This window comes from Arachis ipaensis, chromosome B04, assembly GCF_000816755.2.
Source record: "Arachis ipaensis cultivar K30076 chromosome B04, Araip1.1, whole genome shotgun sequence".
Lineage (NCBI taxonomy): Eukaryota > Viridiplantae > Streptophyta > Magnoliopsida > Fabales > Fabaceae > Arachis > Arachis ipaensis.
Window position 1 is genome coordinate 18,584,799 of NC_029788.2, and position 16,845 is coordinate 18,601,643.

Genomic DNA, 16,845 nt, shown 5'->3' on the forward strand with positions numbered 1-16,845 from the left:
AATGATCTTGAAGTGCTTCGATTGCTCCTGGATTGGATGGGTTTTTGTCCCCGTTAGATTCCGGGGTATCTTTCAATGTAGTGCCCACGTTTTTGTGCGGCGTTCTATTTTCTAGATCTGAATCGTGGTCATTGTCATGGTTGTCCGCCATGGTGATGGGATGACTTCCAGGTTCCCCGGCAACGGCGCCAATGTTCCGAGGGTTACCTGAAACTGGAGGTCGATCTCGGATGAGATCTTCTGAATTGGTCGGTGCTGACGTGTCTGGATGGTGGGAGTCAGCCGGAGCAGTCGTGTCCGACTTGTTGGACTAGCTTCACTGCTGATCCTTCGCCACTGGAGGGTGGGGGGTACCTGCAAGGGACTTCGATGCTTAAGTTAACAAGGGTATTAAGCAGGTTTTTAGTAGAATCAGAGTATGAGTTATACCTGGGTGCTCCAGTGTATTTATAATGGTTGTAGAGTGACCTTTTTAGATAAGATAAGTTAGTTATCCTATCTTATCTTTATCTTTGAGTCGAGGTCAGCTTATCTTCAAGGGAACCGCCTTTATCTCTATAGGCTTGGACTGCCTTTGGATTTGGGTCGCGTTCCTTAATTTGGGCCCTTTCTGGGCTTCCCTGTAGATTTAGTCGAGCTCTTTGGGAAGAGGTCGGATATTCTGACCTGAAGAGGTCGGTCGCTTTGTCGCCAATCATCTCGGGTCGGATAACTCGACCCAGGATATGAACATCTGGTGACCTTGTAAGTATTGTCGCAGCCTACGGGAGGAGGTCAGGAGCGTATATGCCAGCTTTTCCAGCTTACTGTACCTTAGCTCCGCCCCTTGCAACGCCTTACTCACAAAGTAGATCAGTTGCTGGATCTTTCCTTCTTCTCGTACCAGGACGGTTACCAAAGCCTCATCAGTTACTACTAAATACAAGTACAGTGCTTCTCCATTCCTGGGTTTGCTGAGGACAGGTGGTGCCGAGATTATATTCTTAAAGTGATTGAAGGCTTCTTCGCATGCCGGGGTCCACTCGAACACTATCCCCTTTTTCATTAAGTTGAAGAATGGCAGAGCTTTGGCAGCCGATGCACCGAGGAAGCGGGATAGCACCGTGAGCCTTCTCGCCAGTCTCTGCACGTCCTTTACACATTCCGGGCTCTTCATCCGCAAGATTGCTTCGCATTTCTCCAGGTTGGCTTCCACTCCTCTTTGGGTTATCATGAAGCCAAAGAACTTTCCGACTTCATGGCGAAAGCGCACTTGAGAGGGTTGAGCCTCATGTTGATACGAACACGGTTTCTAGATCGCTGATGAGGTCCTCAGACTGAGTGGTCTTCACCAGGATGTCATCTACGTACACTTCCACCATCTTGCCGATAAGATTGCTAAACACCTTATTCATCAGCCTTTGATAGGTAGCTCCCGCATTTTTTAGCCCAAACGTCATCACCTTATAACAGTACGTACCCCCTAGTGTTATGAACGCCGTCTTCTCCTCGTCTGGCCAGTGCATCGGTATCTGGTTGTATCCAGAGTATGCGTCCATAAAACTCACAAACTGATATCCTACTGCCGCGTCCACTAGGGCATCAATGTTGGGAGGGGAAAAGAATCTTTGGGACACGCCTTGTTGAGATCAGAATAGTCCATGCACATTCTCCATTTCCCATTGGCTTTCTTGACCAGGACTACATTAGACAACCAGGTCGAGTAATCCAGTTCTCGGATGAACCCTGTTTCTAGTAGACTGGCCGTTTGCCTGGTCACCTCATCAGCTCTTTCCTGGGACATTTTTCTTCTTCTCTGTGCCACCGGTTTGGCTTCCGATGTCACAGCCAGGTGGTGTGACATGAACTCAGGGTCGATCCCCGTCATGTCGGCTGGCATCCAGGCGAACAGATTGTCGTTTGCTCTGATCATTTCCACCAATGGCTCTTTCAAGTCATGAGGGAGGTTTCTGTTCACAAAGGTGAACTTTTCTTCCAAATCGCCGACCCTGAACTTCTCGAGGTCTCCTTTAGGTTCTGGTCTGGGCTTGTCATCGACCCCAGCGTCTAGGCCAGCCAGGAAAACCCCGAATGCATCTTTGGACTTCTTTCTTAGGGAGAGACTAGCATTGTCGCACACAACCGCCGTTTCCAAATCTTCCCTGATGGATCCAACCGACCCATCGTCAGCAACAAACTTCATCATTAGTAGCTTTGTACAAATCACTGCTCCAAACGCATTGATGGTTTTTCTTCCAAAGATGAGGTTGTAGGCCGGGAGTCCCTTAGAACAACAAACTCTGCCATTACCAACCTCTTCCCTCGTCCTCCTCCTATGGAGACTGGCAGGGAGACTATCCCGTCAGGTTTGATAAAGTTATCGCCTAAGCCGATCATACCGTGTTGGTGGTTTTTCAGGTCAGTGTCTCGGAGGCCCAGAGCATCAAACAAGTTACGGAACAGGATGTTCGAATCAGCTCCAGTGTCTACTAGAATTCGCCTTACCAGGCCAGTTCCCACTCTTACTGTGATCACCATAGGAGGATTCTCCGGCAGCTCATCAAACCATTGGTCCTCTGGTCCGAATGATATTGATGGGACCCTCCTGGAGGAAGGCGCGGGACTAGATGATGACACAGTCAAAACTTTGGCATCTTTCCTGCATGCCGACTTCAACATGGGGGCAACGTCCCTCCCGACTACAACGTTCACTATAGTAAGACCGCGTTCATTGTCCTCCTCGGGTTCTTATCTTGGTTTCACAGCGTGGCTCCTGTCATCACCAGATCGGTCACGATCCCGCCTCCTTGATTCTCTTATGAGGTGAGAGAACTCTGCCAGCTTACCTTCCCAGAACGCCTGCTCCAGAGCATCCTTCAAATCAAAACAATCTTGGGTCTTGTGGCCGAAGCCCTTGTGGTAGTCCCAGTAGAGGTTTTTGTTCCCTCCAGTTCTATCATTGAGTTGTCGGGGCTTCAACAGGATGCCTTTGTCAGCTATCTGCTGGTACACTTCGACGATCGGGGCTGTCAGGGGAGTGTTGTTAGTAAACTTTCCTACCCAGGGAAACGGCTTGAAGGCTTTAGCTGGCGCTCCGTCCTTGGAGTGCTCTTTAGGCCTTTCCCCATTTTTGGGCTGACGAGCATGGTTATAGGCACACTGCCGGTTGTTGGCTGCCACGACTTGGCTAACCTCTTCGTCGTTTATGTACTCCCTGGCAACGTTTTGAATTTTTTGCATCGTTCACATGGGCTTGGTGGTAAGGTGTTTCCTAAAATTTTCGTTCAGCAACCCATTTGTCAAGCACAGGCTGGCCACCAAGTCGGTTAGGCCGTCAATCTCCAGACATTCATCATTGAATCTATCCAGGTACTTCCTGGTCAGTCTGCCGCTTCTTTGCGTCACCCCCAGCAAGTTAATCGGGTGCTTAGCTTTAGCAATACGCGTGGTAAACTGAGCTAGGAAGGCACGTGTTATGTCCGTAAAAGTTGTCACGGAGCCCTGGGGGAGAGCGTTGAACCAGCAGATTGCCGGCCCTGCTAAGGTCACGGGGAAGGCGCGACATCTCACTTCATCACCCACGCCCTCTAGATTCATCCTAGCCTCAAAGGCTATTAGATGCTCTTGAGGATCTTGGGTGCAGTCATATCTCATGTCCGTTGGCTTATCGAAATGCTTCGGAAGCCGGACCTTGAGAATGTAGTGGTGGAAAGGGGTCGCCCCCATAATCACAGGGCGTCGTGATGTCCTCCTTGGTCTCTCTCTGCTATCCTCTCAGATTTCCTCCTCAGTGTGCCTTGCTGGAGGTCGGGTGTAGATGATGGGATCTCACCATCTTCTCGGCAACTCCCTGCTTTCCCCATGGCTTTCTGATTCAGACCAGGGGATCGAGGTGCATCCAGAGCAATCCCTTCGGGAACTTCTCCCTCTGGTTCCCCTCCTCTGAGGAGACCGGGAACGACCTTGCCCTAGAGCTGGTTGGTAGCGCTCTTTGCTCGCTAGCTCCCGCTTCAGGTTCTGCACCCTGTGGCGCAGCTCTTGCATTATTCTGGCGCTGTCGCTCCCTGTTCCTCCAAAGGGGCGCCTCTCCTAAGAGCGCGAGGGAAGCTCAGGTCGCCGCGGGGGGTTCTTGTGCGTTCGCGAGAGGAAGCCACAAAGGCTACCCTCCCAGTTCGGGGAGCCATTTCCTCCTCGCGCGGTTTTCCTCCGTCATCTGCCTCCACAGGACCCAACAGAAAGTCCATTCAGGCCAGTCCCCACAGACGGCACCAACGTTCGGTACTTCGGGTGCCGGACGGGTCGGTAATGCTTTCATGTGTGATTGTGAGAATCGGCCTTGATTGGGGTCTGGTGAGCGTGAACTGAGGCTTAACGACCTCCCGAGCTGTTGTGATGTGAGGGGGAAGCCACCTGCAATGACACTCCGATGTCCAAGTCAGAGTTTTTACAGATGACAGTCAGAATATGGGATAGTGACGTACCGTGGGGAGGGATAGGGCCCTACCCATATATACTCTGTCAGTAGGACGGGTCCCACAGGGGAGGTCCCTTTCCTGGAGGTTTTCTCTCCCAGCTGTCGCGTGATTGGCTGCCAGAGAGTAGGTGTCCGGATCGTAATCCAAGCGTGCTTATCGGGTTGCTTGTTGGCACCTCGCCAGGTCGGCCAGTCTGACCGGGGCGCTGCCCTGTTTGGGCTGGGGCGGAACAAGTAGGTTGAGATTTAAAAGTGACATAATTAAGAATTAACAATGCTATAGGGTTTTTGAAATCATAGAAGACTCCATATATAACTCACATATTGTTAATCATGCTTTGACTAATGTTTTATGAGTAAAGTATCGTTTTTGTCCCCAATGTTTGGGGTAAATCCTGTTTGTGTCCCTAATATTTAAATCGTCCTATTTGTATCCCTAACGTTTGTAAAAGTGATTCAATGTTATCCTGCCGTCAATTACACATCATGAGTGCTTTAGTTTGAGTTTTAAAAATCTCTTCTTGAAGTTAGAATACAAATGTCTGGGATAGAATCGATGATCTACTCCAAAAAATAGCTCATCAAATGTTGAAACTAATTCCTACAACATTTACAAAATTTACTTTTCTAGGGACATAATTGAATCTAAACACAAATAGTGGGTATAATATTAAAATCGAACACATCCAAGTGAGACCTAATTGAGAATGAATACATCCAAGTGAGAATAATTGAAAATTATAATCTGATTTGTTAATATAATTGATAGTAGGATAACATTAAATCACTTTTATAAACGTTAAGGATACAAATAGGACGATTTAAACGATAGGGATACAAATAGGACTTACCCCAAACGTTGGGGACAAAACCAATACTTTACTCTATAAATATAATTTCATTTCAAAAAATGTAGGATTATTTTATCAATGTATTACAATAATAGAATATATATTTCGTATATTACAAGTCCTAACAAGTGAGAAACATATTCAAGTTATTAGGCATATATATTAATTAATTGTTCAAAAAATATTAGCATATCGTTTAGACTTTATGTTTTTTTTTTTTTCATTCTTTTGATTAGAGGTTGTACTTTTGTATTGGTAGGGTTTAAAGTACCCTTCCTTTTTGCTTGCCACTATCAAATATAGTAAATCCTGATATTTTGGTGAAATAAAAAGAAAAATGATTCAAGAATATATGCTAAACAAGAGATTATCTTTGGAGGACCCATGTCTGCCATTAAAATCATATCAAATATGTTTAGCAGCTAACTTTTAATTTCCTAATTTAATTAGTCATCATATTTTTTTAGTTGTTCATAATATCTTTCAATCTAACAGACCAGTGACTAATCTGTTGTAGATCTGAACTCTATTTAAAGGTTTGCTGTTGTTGTTGACCAATAGATTACTGCACAAGACAAAATTCAAACTCTCAGACATTTACTGAAGCGGACGAGTAAACTGACCACTCGACTAATCTAAATTGGTTAATTAGTCATCATATTAGAGCATTTTTGTTTCGTAAAAAAGATAAAATTAAAGAATTAACAGATAAAATGTTAAGTGGGATGATAAGAAAGAGGTAAATATTATTTATAACTGGTTAAGCCAACCAAATCAAACTTTGTAGTAAGAATTTGAGAGATTTTTTTAATTTAATTTATATAATATTTTGTTTATTATAAAAGTTTGTTTAGAAATCTATAACAATATATAATGGCAATATATAGATTTAGTGTCCAAAATTTCTTTTCAATATTACTCTTTCTAATTAACTTTTCCACTTAATGTTAGTTATTCAGCTTAAAAAACCTCCCATCAATTTCTCTCACCTTATATATTCACATTATTAGAGCTAACTTTGTACTTTCCATCCACATTGTCCTCTTCCTTATTTCATTCTCTTCTTTCCGTCTTCATCTACTCTTATTAATTCTTTTTTATCTCTCTATATCTTTCTCCCATTTATTAAATCAATTATGTATTGAAATACTTTTTTTTTTGTCTCCAAAAAATTGTAAGAAGAGCAACGACTCATAATTAAGTTTGCTAAAAAAACTCCATTACAAATTATCAATAAAAATTTTATTTTTATGATAACTATAAAAAGAATGATTATAACCTTTTAATAATTTGTGGGTAATGTCAGGTAATATGAAAGATATTTATTTATGTTGGATTAAATAACGGTTAAAAGAAGATGGAGTGTACATTTTTTGCAATTATATGGTTTATATAGATAATAAAGAATGAAGAGATTTTTAAAGGAGAAAAAAATATGCTTTAGTGAATTTTTGACTGAAAATAAATTGTTTCATCATTTGTGGGATCTAGAAGGAATGAAGACACGGGAAAAAAATTAGTCTTAGTTTATATGATTTAGTACTCATTACCTACTCTATGATACTATATCTGACTTGCAATTGAGTGTCAATTTTTAATGAACACAAATAAAAAAATTCATTATATGCATATACGTATTTTTTTAAAATTTCAAGTTTAAATTAAAATAAGGTTACACAATTGACTCACAAGATACACGCTGAATTTTAAATCTGACCTTTAAATGTCCTTTGAAATTTGATTTGTTATGTGTTGATTTTATTTTTGTTGTGTGTTGATTTTGTTATTAAATTTGATGTTGTTTAATCCGATTTGGTGTTTTTGAATCTGATTTGGTGTATTTTATGATGGTAAAGGTGCTGATAGTAGTGGTTGAGGTGTTGGTGGTGGTGGAGAGTATTTTTGTGCATAACAAATTAAAAGGATGATTTTAATACGAAATAAAATGTTCAGGACGATTCTAAACAAAAAATTACGTAAGGGACGATTTCGATTCTGACCCTAAATTTTAAGGACCAAAACAGTACTTATTCATATAATAAACTGTCCGGTTTAATACTCACTACGTACTCTATGACATGTATTCTGAGTTGCAATACAGTATCAATTTGTAACAGACATAAATAAAAAATTCTTGATATACATACATGTATTTTTTAGAAAATGACATTATGAAATCATAATATAAATTTATGATTTATACTATTATTTAATTGGAATATGCCATTAATAAATATATTTCTTAATTTTTTGAGATAAATACATTAGTTTTACGGTTGGTTTTCATATATCATATATTTAAAGATAAATTAAAATTGTCCCATACAATATTAATTAGTTAACATTCAGTACTAATTATACTATAGTACTTTTATTTTAATGAACTAACTTTTTATTCATAACATTTTTTATTTTATTAAGTCATATTCTATTTTATATGATTCTTGATTCTACTATTTGATAATGAATAAATTAACCATTTTTAAGTTTTGTTTTAAATCTTAGTTTATGTAATGACTAAATTCCCAATAAAATACGTTATGATCATATTGAAAATTGAGTGTCACCAACTTGCTTATCCAAAATTTTGACTATTTACTATTACGCCTGTAATCGTATTAGCGCACTATCAAATTTTTTGGGAAAAATTTTACTTTATAAAAAGATTTGCGATGGCAGCTAATTAAACATACACAAGCCATAATAAAGAATTAAGTAAAGCATACACAAGTTCAACATTATATATAATATAACTTATATCATAGATCATATGTACATACAAAGGTACTATCATATATATCATGAGTAAGTGTACAACCTTCACATCTTGTTACTATGTACAAAATCAACACTCCGGATCCTGGTCCATATAGGAAACCCCTAAGCTAGCACCCAAAACTAGCCTAGTCAACTATGTACACTCTACTCTCTCAGTTAACCTAATCAAAAGTGAGAGACTAACACAAAAGATAGCTAACACAAAAAAACTATCAAAAGGCACAACCTCAACTCTTAGGCATCAACTATCATCATCAAAGAACATCACAATCACGTCAGAACACTCCTCAGGATCCTCGTTCTCATCATCAGAAATCTCAATAATCTCAGAAGGGGCCCTGACACTTGTACTACTAGTCTGACCAACACTCGTCGGTCCACTAATGGAGGCGGTGAGCGGCTCTTCGGATGATAGCTCAGATGAAGATACTGAGATCTTCTATAGGGATATCCTCCTTTGGTACATGCTCTGGTATGTGCTCCTCCATAGGCTCAAGCTTAGGGTCTACCTGATCCGCAGGTTGATCGGGATGCTGGTGAGGTACAAGACGGTCATAGAACGAGTGAAATGTAGCATTCGGGTGAAGCCACTGCAACAGAAACTCATAAGGCATATCGGGGTTGAAGTGCGGAGTGTTAATCGGATGATAGAAGGGGTGGTCACGCAGAATGTACATACAGGTCCTAATTTCTGTAACTACTACATAAAACATATGCTGTACAATATCCTCATATATATAGGGAGGGTCCATCTCATAAAATAGAACTCCGATCTCCATCTGAAGGAGAGAAAAAAAAGGGGTAAGAACTGAAGGATTCTTAGTAGGGTCGGGGGTAGTTAGTCAAGTCAGGATTATCACAGTTCAATTAATTCATAATGAAATATACAAATGTCACAGAGAAGTATCTAGTCACCACAATTCAGAATAACATTAAGGAACGCATAAACACAAAAAGACAATCACAAATAATTTCACTGTATCAAGTAAAATACAAATGCACAACAAGGATGATGCATGTCTTGTCTTATCGCAGGTAATAAGCTCATTTGTCGGTTTTGATCCGCACCTGACGCAATCCGACTCGCAAGTCAAATAAGGCATTCTAGCGGCATAACCTCTGCAAGGTTTCGAAGGCGCTGATTCTCCAGTTGAAGTATGTTGAACATGACCTCTGCAAGTACTTGCACGCTAATTCTCCAACTGAAGCATGTGACCCTTTTTGTAGGAAGCCACTATATATACACTGGCATCCCCACCCAATCATTCACATATAAAGCCCACGGCTTATCACTTTCACGTCAGCACCATAACTATTTACTCTCCGTCACCCTCTCGTGACCTTTTAATCATTTCATAATCGCACGAGCCTTCTTATCCTTTCTCTTTCTCCAGTCTATTGCTTAATTATCCTTAGTAGTTTAAACTATCTTCGCACTGTTCACTCATCACTCACTAAGTATTTTATGAAATAAGAAGAATCACAAGTTTCTTTAATTAAAACAGTGTCCTCTAAAACTTTTAAGATTACTCTATTTACTATTCTCTGTTTTATTCTTCATAATACATATAATAATATTCTTATAAAAAAAAGTATCTTTGATAAATATTAATTTTAAATAAGTAATTTTAAACAAATATTTTAAACCATATTTATAATACTCTTAAAACTTATTTTATAAAACCATTACTTTCAAATTTTTATTAATTATCTAAACCACGAACTCCTTAATATTTTTTATTTTGAACCTCAATATTTTATAAAATTATATTTAAATCTTCACACTCTGTTTCATATTTGTAAAAATAACCCTGAGTTTTTATAGAATACGCACGCGTTTTATTCCTGAACTTTATTTATTTATAAAATAAACCCCCAATTCTCATCAAAACACAATTTTATTCTCAAATTAATAATATTATAATGGTAACAAATACAATTCTCTAAACTCAAGAATATCCTCTCTTTTTTAAACCAGTTTGAAAATATATATAATTTTAAATCCATTTCTGAGTTTTACGGCTACCGATTCTTCACAGTTTTAATTTAATTTTTTGGCCACCAAATCTTACCAAATTTATCCAATTATGTACACAATATCAGCTCCTATATTATCACTAAAAACGTGGTCTTGGCTGCTTCCATGCTGGCCGAAACACAATGTCATCAAAATATCAATTTTTCAATAAAATTAAACATGAAAATACAATCAAATTTCAACAACACTCAATCCAAACATCAGTTCATTTATCAATCACAATTTTATCGGCAAGAATTTATCAAAATCCTACCTTCATAAGAAATCAAAATACTTGAAACTCTCGAGAAGCCTTCTGACTGAGCTACCTGTAACACCCTCATTACTAGAATGTCACGCTTCCGGCTGCGCCACTCTGATAGCAAGAAGTATTACGATTACTTTATATATTAAATATTAAAATGGGAGCCTGTGACTCGACACCGTATCGCTAATTTCTTGAAAACCAGAAATAAATACTTTATAATAAAAAAAACACAAGCAAGCATAGATTCATATACAATACTCTTTACATAGTATCTCATAATATAATATACATGTAAAACATACAACTCCTATCCCTCTTAAAAACTTGTAATAACAAAGACGAGGGAAGAAAATAATCTAATTAATACAACAACATATAAATCAAACGCAGTATAATTCTTCATAATGATTCATCCGGTTCCTGAAAAGATAAAGCTGTAGGGGGGTGAGAACCTAACCACATGGTCTCACCACGGAGTTTCAAAGTTGTCATAAGAAGATATTTAATAAGAAAACTATTTTCAAGCTCAGTGATTATCATTGCCTTATGAATCTTTTAAAAAAATCCAATAGGTAATCTTTCAAAAACCTTTTCAAAGAAACAATGTTTAATCTTTCAGAAATCCGAAACCTTTCCTTTCTTATAGGAAAATCTCAATTAGAAACCAACCACGCAATCAAACAACACAATCATTAATTCAGCACCAAAGTTCATTCTCAAATGTAGCACGCCAGGACAAACAAGCAAGACAGACAAGGAAAGCACAAGTAGGTAGCAGTTACAGCAAATAGTTCAAGTAGCAGTTAAGAACAGTTTAGTAATTAGGCAAACCAAAACAAGTTCAAACCCAAGCAAAGAATACAAATGCATATGATGCATGCCTGTCCTATGGCTGATGAGGCTCATCTGTCGGTTATCCAGCCAACCCGACAAGTCTGAATTGTCCTTAGACTGTCCCCCGACGTGCATCCCCATGAGTCTATGCATAGTTTTTTCTCAAATAATCAATATTGCTCAATGGAGGTAACATTCCCGGGAATTTATATAGTGCCCGGTCACACTTACGTCATAGGATCAACAGAGTATCGAGTTTTCAACCTGGTACACGTGGTGGCAAGCCACGGCACTTAATCCAGGGAACCTCGTATCTCAGATATTTCAAATTCATAAGCCACATAAATAATTCATTCATCATTCATCAATATCTAAGCTCTTCTCAATATCATCATCATTCGTCAATCCATACCCCATTTCCAAATTCATTCAAAAATCATATTTCAAATCAATCCTCATCGTTCTTTCTTTTCATTAATCAACAATCTCAATTCAAAACATAATTCTTTCTTTTCTAAATAAATCAATCTGAAACAAGTAACGTTTAAGAACTAAATCTTTTTAAACCATTACTTCAAACAAAACTTCCAATTTTATAAAATTTTGGCAGCATCTCCTCTAAAATTCAGATTCTGCCACCCTTTTCGGGTCCCAACCAAACCAAACCAAACACCTGTTAATCAGTCAAATCACTTCCAATAACCATTATCACAACAGCAGCACTCAACCCAAGGAAATTACAAAATCCAGAATTCAATCAACCAATCCTATAAATCACAATTTAACCCGACTTCAACCAACAGCATCAATCAATAATTAAGAATTCTCGGTCTTCTCAAACAGTTTCAAACCAAACAATCCCTCAAACACTTTTCGAATAATTTCCAAAATAGCAAATCATTCTCAATAAATAACCCGTTTTCAAATATCAAGTCTTTTCCAAATTTATTTTGAAATCAAATTCCAATATCAAATCGGGTTTAATATCAAATCAAATTTCAATATTAAATCTTTTCTAAAATCAAACCGTTTCTAAAAATTAACCTTAAAGACAGTAATAAATCTTCTTTAATAATCACATTCAACCAAAACAACTCAATTCAATTCATAAGACTCATGAAATCACAAAAATATATTTTACGCATTAATATCGATTTGTAACAACCCTGTAATGTAAAATAGATTTAAGAAAAATCCTACCTCGAAAAGTCGAATCCGTAGGAATTAACCGTGATAAATCCGTTTATTTTAAATTCGCAGCAACAGTGATAATTCCAATGAAATCGAGGACACCGCATCCATTGGAATAGCAACAACGTTAATTTCACGGTGATGATGATGGTTGCAGCAGGACAAGAATTTTGAATCTAATATGATCAAGGACAGAAACAGCCCTAGGAATCCAAGACAAAGCAAAACTAAAATTATTTTAATACAAGAATATGACAACTATAGCAATGACAAAATAGAACATGCAAATGGATTAAGCCCAAGGGAAAGTTCAAACCAGTACCAGGATAATAGAATCAGAACCAGCAATAGCCCGGTCATTGGCTTTCAGCAGCGGCAACACCTCCACCACTGACTCCAATTGAGACAAACCCCAACAAACAATATAGCCAAGAACAATAGAGACAAATACAGGATATTTTACAGAGCAATAAAGGTTCAGATATGGTAGTTCTCATGGCTAGGGCTTACTGACTCACCATTAATGATGGCAGCGATCGGCGGCAAACGACTGAAATAAACATGCAGTGACGATAAAGGTTTCCGGGATTCAAAAGAACATAAACTAAACTTTAAAACCCTTACCGACAGTGCGTTCTCCGACGGCAGAGGCGGCGGTGGTTCCCGGAACGGCGGTGCACAGCGGACAGCGTCCTTTTCCTCCTCCGAAAGCGACACCCACGGTGGCCACCTCCCTGTTCTCTCTCATTCCCGTTCGAGCTCACCCTTCCGGCAAACCCAACGGTGGCAGCGGCGGCTCAACAGCTCGGCGGCGGGATCATAATCAAAGACAGTTAGGCAGCGATGGCTTCGCAGTGAGGAAATTTTTATATAAAAATATCTAAAATGTAGTCTTAAATAAATATAATACATCATAATAATTTATTAATAACTTTCAAAAATTTAGGGTCTTACATCCTACCCCACTTATAAAAATTTTTGTCCTCAAAAATTAAAGTAATATATAAGGTAATACATAGTCTTTGCACTCTACTTTTTAAACACTTTATAGAAAAGTATAAAATCTTAGTATGCATATATAAATATTCAAAACTTGACAAAAGCTTGGAGGAAAGTAGGGTGCCAATCAAGATAGGCGTTCACATAACAAAATGGTAGCTAGTGTAGGAAAATGGCTACAAAGCAGGCTGGTATAAAACAACGGATATAAGGCTCGCTCACAGATCTCCTACCCATCTCAGAACTTCAATTTCCCAACTCCATCAATCATTTCACAACTCCATAACCCGTCAGAATCCTAACATCCGCAAACTTTTACGAGGAACAAACTGCTATACTCCTCATAACGTTGCACACTTACTAATCCATCTTTCACGTTTACGAATAGCATTTTTAAAGTTTCGTTTGCTACCCCTAAAAGTCGTACGTGATTCTAAGGCAATCCTCGAATTTATTTCAAAGAACACAAGACCTTGGAAAAAGATAAGCGACAAAATCCGCCAGGGCTTGAAAGGATTCTTGAAACCACAAGTAATCAGGAATGCATAAAGAATGAAGAGTGTCAGACAGAAAATTAGTTTGGGCAATTCTCAAGAATGATTCCCGAATCAACAAAATCCGATAGGAATAACAAAAGAAAAAGTAATGCAATAGTTTGAAACAAAATTAAATTGAATCAAGGAATACGAGGTTTACATAAAAAGAATGTTTAAGACCAAAGACAAAGCTCATAAGTCTCGAGTAGAATTAAGAACACTTTCGAATAAATTGCTCATAGAGAATGAAAAACATTTTAAAAATTATTTCACATTTTCAAAGGAAAAGTGTGCATCAAACATTTTGTAAAAGAAATAAAAGTATATTTGTGGTATTACATTAATACAATTCCACGTTGAAATAGGTTATGTAGAGTTTTAAAACAAAATGAATACCGATTTGGCTAAGAACAAAAATATTCCCTCAAATATTTGAGAAAAATAATTATGTGCACCACTTAACCAAAAATAGGCATAAAGCTCGGAAGGAAATCAAATTGCCTTTTGTTAAAATAATTTACAAGTTAAAGACAAAATAGGTGAGGTTTGAAAAGGAAAAGTCAATTGGGTTAAGGCCAAAATAATTTTCCGAAAGACTTAATAGATATTTAGGTATTTAGTCAAATAAAGGTATATAGTGAAATCGTGGCAAGGTTATAAGAAAATCAAACGTTTGTTTAAAAATTCTCAAGGTTTATATTCAATCAAGCGTGTATAAAAATTATAGCAAATATGGAAGAGGAAGAAGTTAAATTTTATTTAGAAAAGAATTCCGAAGTAAAAATTTGCTTATAAGTCGATTTCAAAACTTCATTTAAAACAGCGCATGACAATTCCAAAATGACTTTGTCAATTTAAAGAATAACTATGGATGCGATTCAAGCGAGAAAAATTGATTTAACTTTCTTAAGAAGAGAATCCAAAACTTGTTTTAAAAGTTAATATCAAAATGAAATTGACATCACATAAGAACATTAAAGAATGTTAAGATATACTTAAAAAGGAATCAGGCCATATGAAAAAGGATCTTAAATCAAGGGAATTCAAACAAGATCAACTAGGCATAAGACATCGGACAAGCTTTCAATCGAGCTACTGAAAACTTAAACCTCCTCTTCTACCAGTCATTCCCTAAAAAGCTAACACATCGGTTTTCACCTCTAAAGACCACGTGTGATACTGAGATAAGTACAAGTACGTTCAAAGAGATACAATTCGCAGGAAGAGAAGAATAAGCGACAAAATTATGTTTCTCATAAATTTGGAAGGAGGTGTAAGATTGAAACTAAGCAATGATGTACAAGCACGAGAAAATTTTTTGGAAAGAGTCATTTTGCATCATAACAAGAAATATTTAATTTAGGAATTTTAAAAGGTACAAGAAAAGGGTAGTAATAAATTTAGATCAAAATAAACTAAAACCAAATCAGAGGAGCACAAAGTTCACAAGAATATGAAGGAATGGTTCAAATCACCGACAAATAAGAATGATCAAAAGTCATGAAGTATGCCGGAAGGAAGAATCAAAATGTAAATAGGAAAGAATTTTGATTTCAAAGAACTCCAATAGAAACTATAGAGGAAAATAGGGCAATTGCTTTACAAAATTCCAGAAAATCCTCAAAAACGTAAATATTATGTCATATTAAAACAAATTCAAGTCGAATTAAATTATGCAAGATTTGTGAAATGAAAATAAGTTAAGCTAAGGATGAAATGTTTTCTCGACAATCTTGAAGAGTACCTTACATAATCAATTAAAAATTTACATAAAAACAAAGTGAGGTTTGTAGGAAATCAAGTTGTTTTTCGTTAAGACTACTTCTAAGGTAAAGACAAAATATATGAAATTTTAAAAGATGGAATTTAATTGAACTAAGGATCAAAAGTAATTCCTCAGAAATCTCAAAAAATATTTAAGCATTTAGTCAATTAGGAGTATATGTTGAAATCACAGTAAAATTGAAAGGAATTTCAAATTTTGTTTAAAAAGAAAAATTTGAGATATGATTTCAAAATACATATAATCAAAGACATGCCCAATTCAAAATATTTTTATCAAATTTAAAGAATGATTTTAGGTACAATCAAGTAAGAAAGGATTAAGTTAAAATTTCTTCTAAGAGAATCGAAAATCTTTTTTTTTTAAGTTTAAAACTAAAATTCCAAGTGCCTCTTTTTTTTTTTTGCATTAAACAATTTCAGATTTACATAAAAGACTACATGAATCAAAAAGAGTTTGAAAAGACAAACAAATCCTCCAAAGAATTTAAGTAAACATAAGCAGTTAGGATTAAACAAGAATGCATTTCAACAAGAGATAAGGTTGAAGAATAATCAAATCACTTTTCAAAAAGAAATCTCAAGTAAGGATTTTCAAGACACACTATGAAAGAACATGTTGCAAGTCATCAATAGAATTTTCAAGACACATAAAAAAATATCCTCGAGAATTTTGTAATACCCGGTCTAACCGAAATTAATTAAATAATAAGTTAAATAGGAGCGAATATGGTTGGAAGATTTGACAATTGGAATTTGATAATTTAAATATGATATTTGGATTCAGTGAATTTTTTCGAGTCGAAAAACATAGTTTTCTGCGTAAAAGCGCGCAGTGAAATTTTGACCGGCAGTACCGGCTGAGATCTGTCTGGTACTACAGCTGAGAAAATTGATTATGAGTAAATGAGATTAAGAAATGAGGAATTATAATTAGGGAAGGTAGAAATATTTAAAGTGCGATTTAGAGCGCTAATCTTAAAGGTTTTGGCCCAAAATTGGGCCAACGGACAAAAATAAGTGAATCAGGCCTAAGTGGGCCCAAGACCCAACATATATAAACATTAGTTATGAGTATTTCAGCTCATTTTATCCTACAAAGAAGGGTTGGGGCGCTGAAATTGAGAAGAGAGAAG

General features: G+C 37.0%; 2 protein-coding genes across 2 annotated transcripts; both read right to left on the minus strand.

Annotated features, from left to right (window-relative positions):
• Positions 3,223–3,705, minus strand: LOC107636193. Its single transcript, XM_016339716.1, has one exon. It carries the CDS (start codon positions 3,703–3,705, stop codon positions 3,223–3,225), a length of 483 nt encoding a protein of 160 aa, XP_016195202.1.
• LOC110271449 lies at positions 10,678–13,140 on the minus strand. The gene is made up of 4 exons (XM_021122374.1): positions 13,017–13,140; positions 12,715–12,884; positions 12,402–12,568; positions 10,678–10,787 (listed from the first exon to the last, which is right to left on the minus strand). The coding sequence occupies exons 1-4, from the start codon at positions 13,138–13,140 to the stop codon at positions 10,748–10,750; spliced, it is 501 nt and encodes a 166-aa protein (XP_020978033.1). The 3' UTR covers positions 10,678–10,747.

Bases quoted from the DNA above. Each gene is read 5' to 3' on its own strand.
- LOC107636193 (XM_016339716.1), bottom strand. From the start codon at position 3,705: ATGGGGGCGACCCCTTTCCACCACTACATTCTCAAGGTCCGGCTTCCG.
- LOC110271449 (XM_021122374.1), bottom strand. From the start codon at position 13,140: ATGAGAGAGAACAGGGAGGTGGCCACCGTGGGTGTCGCTTTCGGAGGA. The intron at 12,569-12,714 runs GTACTGGTTTGA...TGATCATATTAG, and splicing joins GTTCTGATTCTATTATCCTG to ATTCAAAATTCTTGTCCTGC. The intron at 10,788-12,401 runs GTAGGATTTTTC...TTATCTTTTCAG, and splicing joins TACGGATTCGACTTTTCGAG to GAACCGGATGAATCATTATG.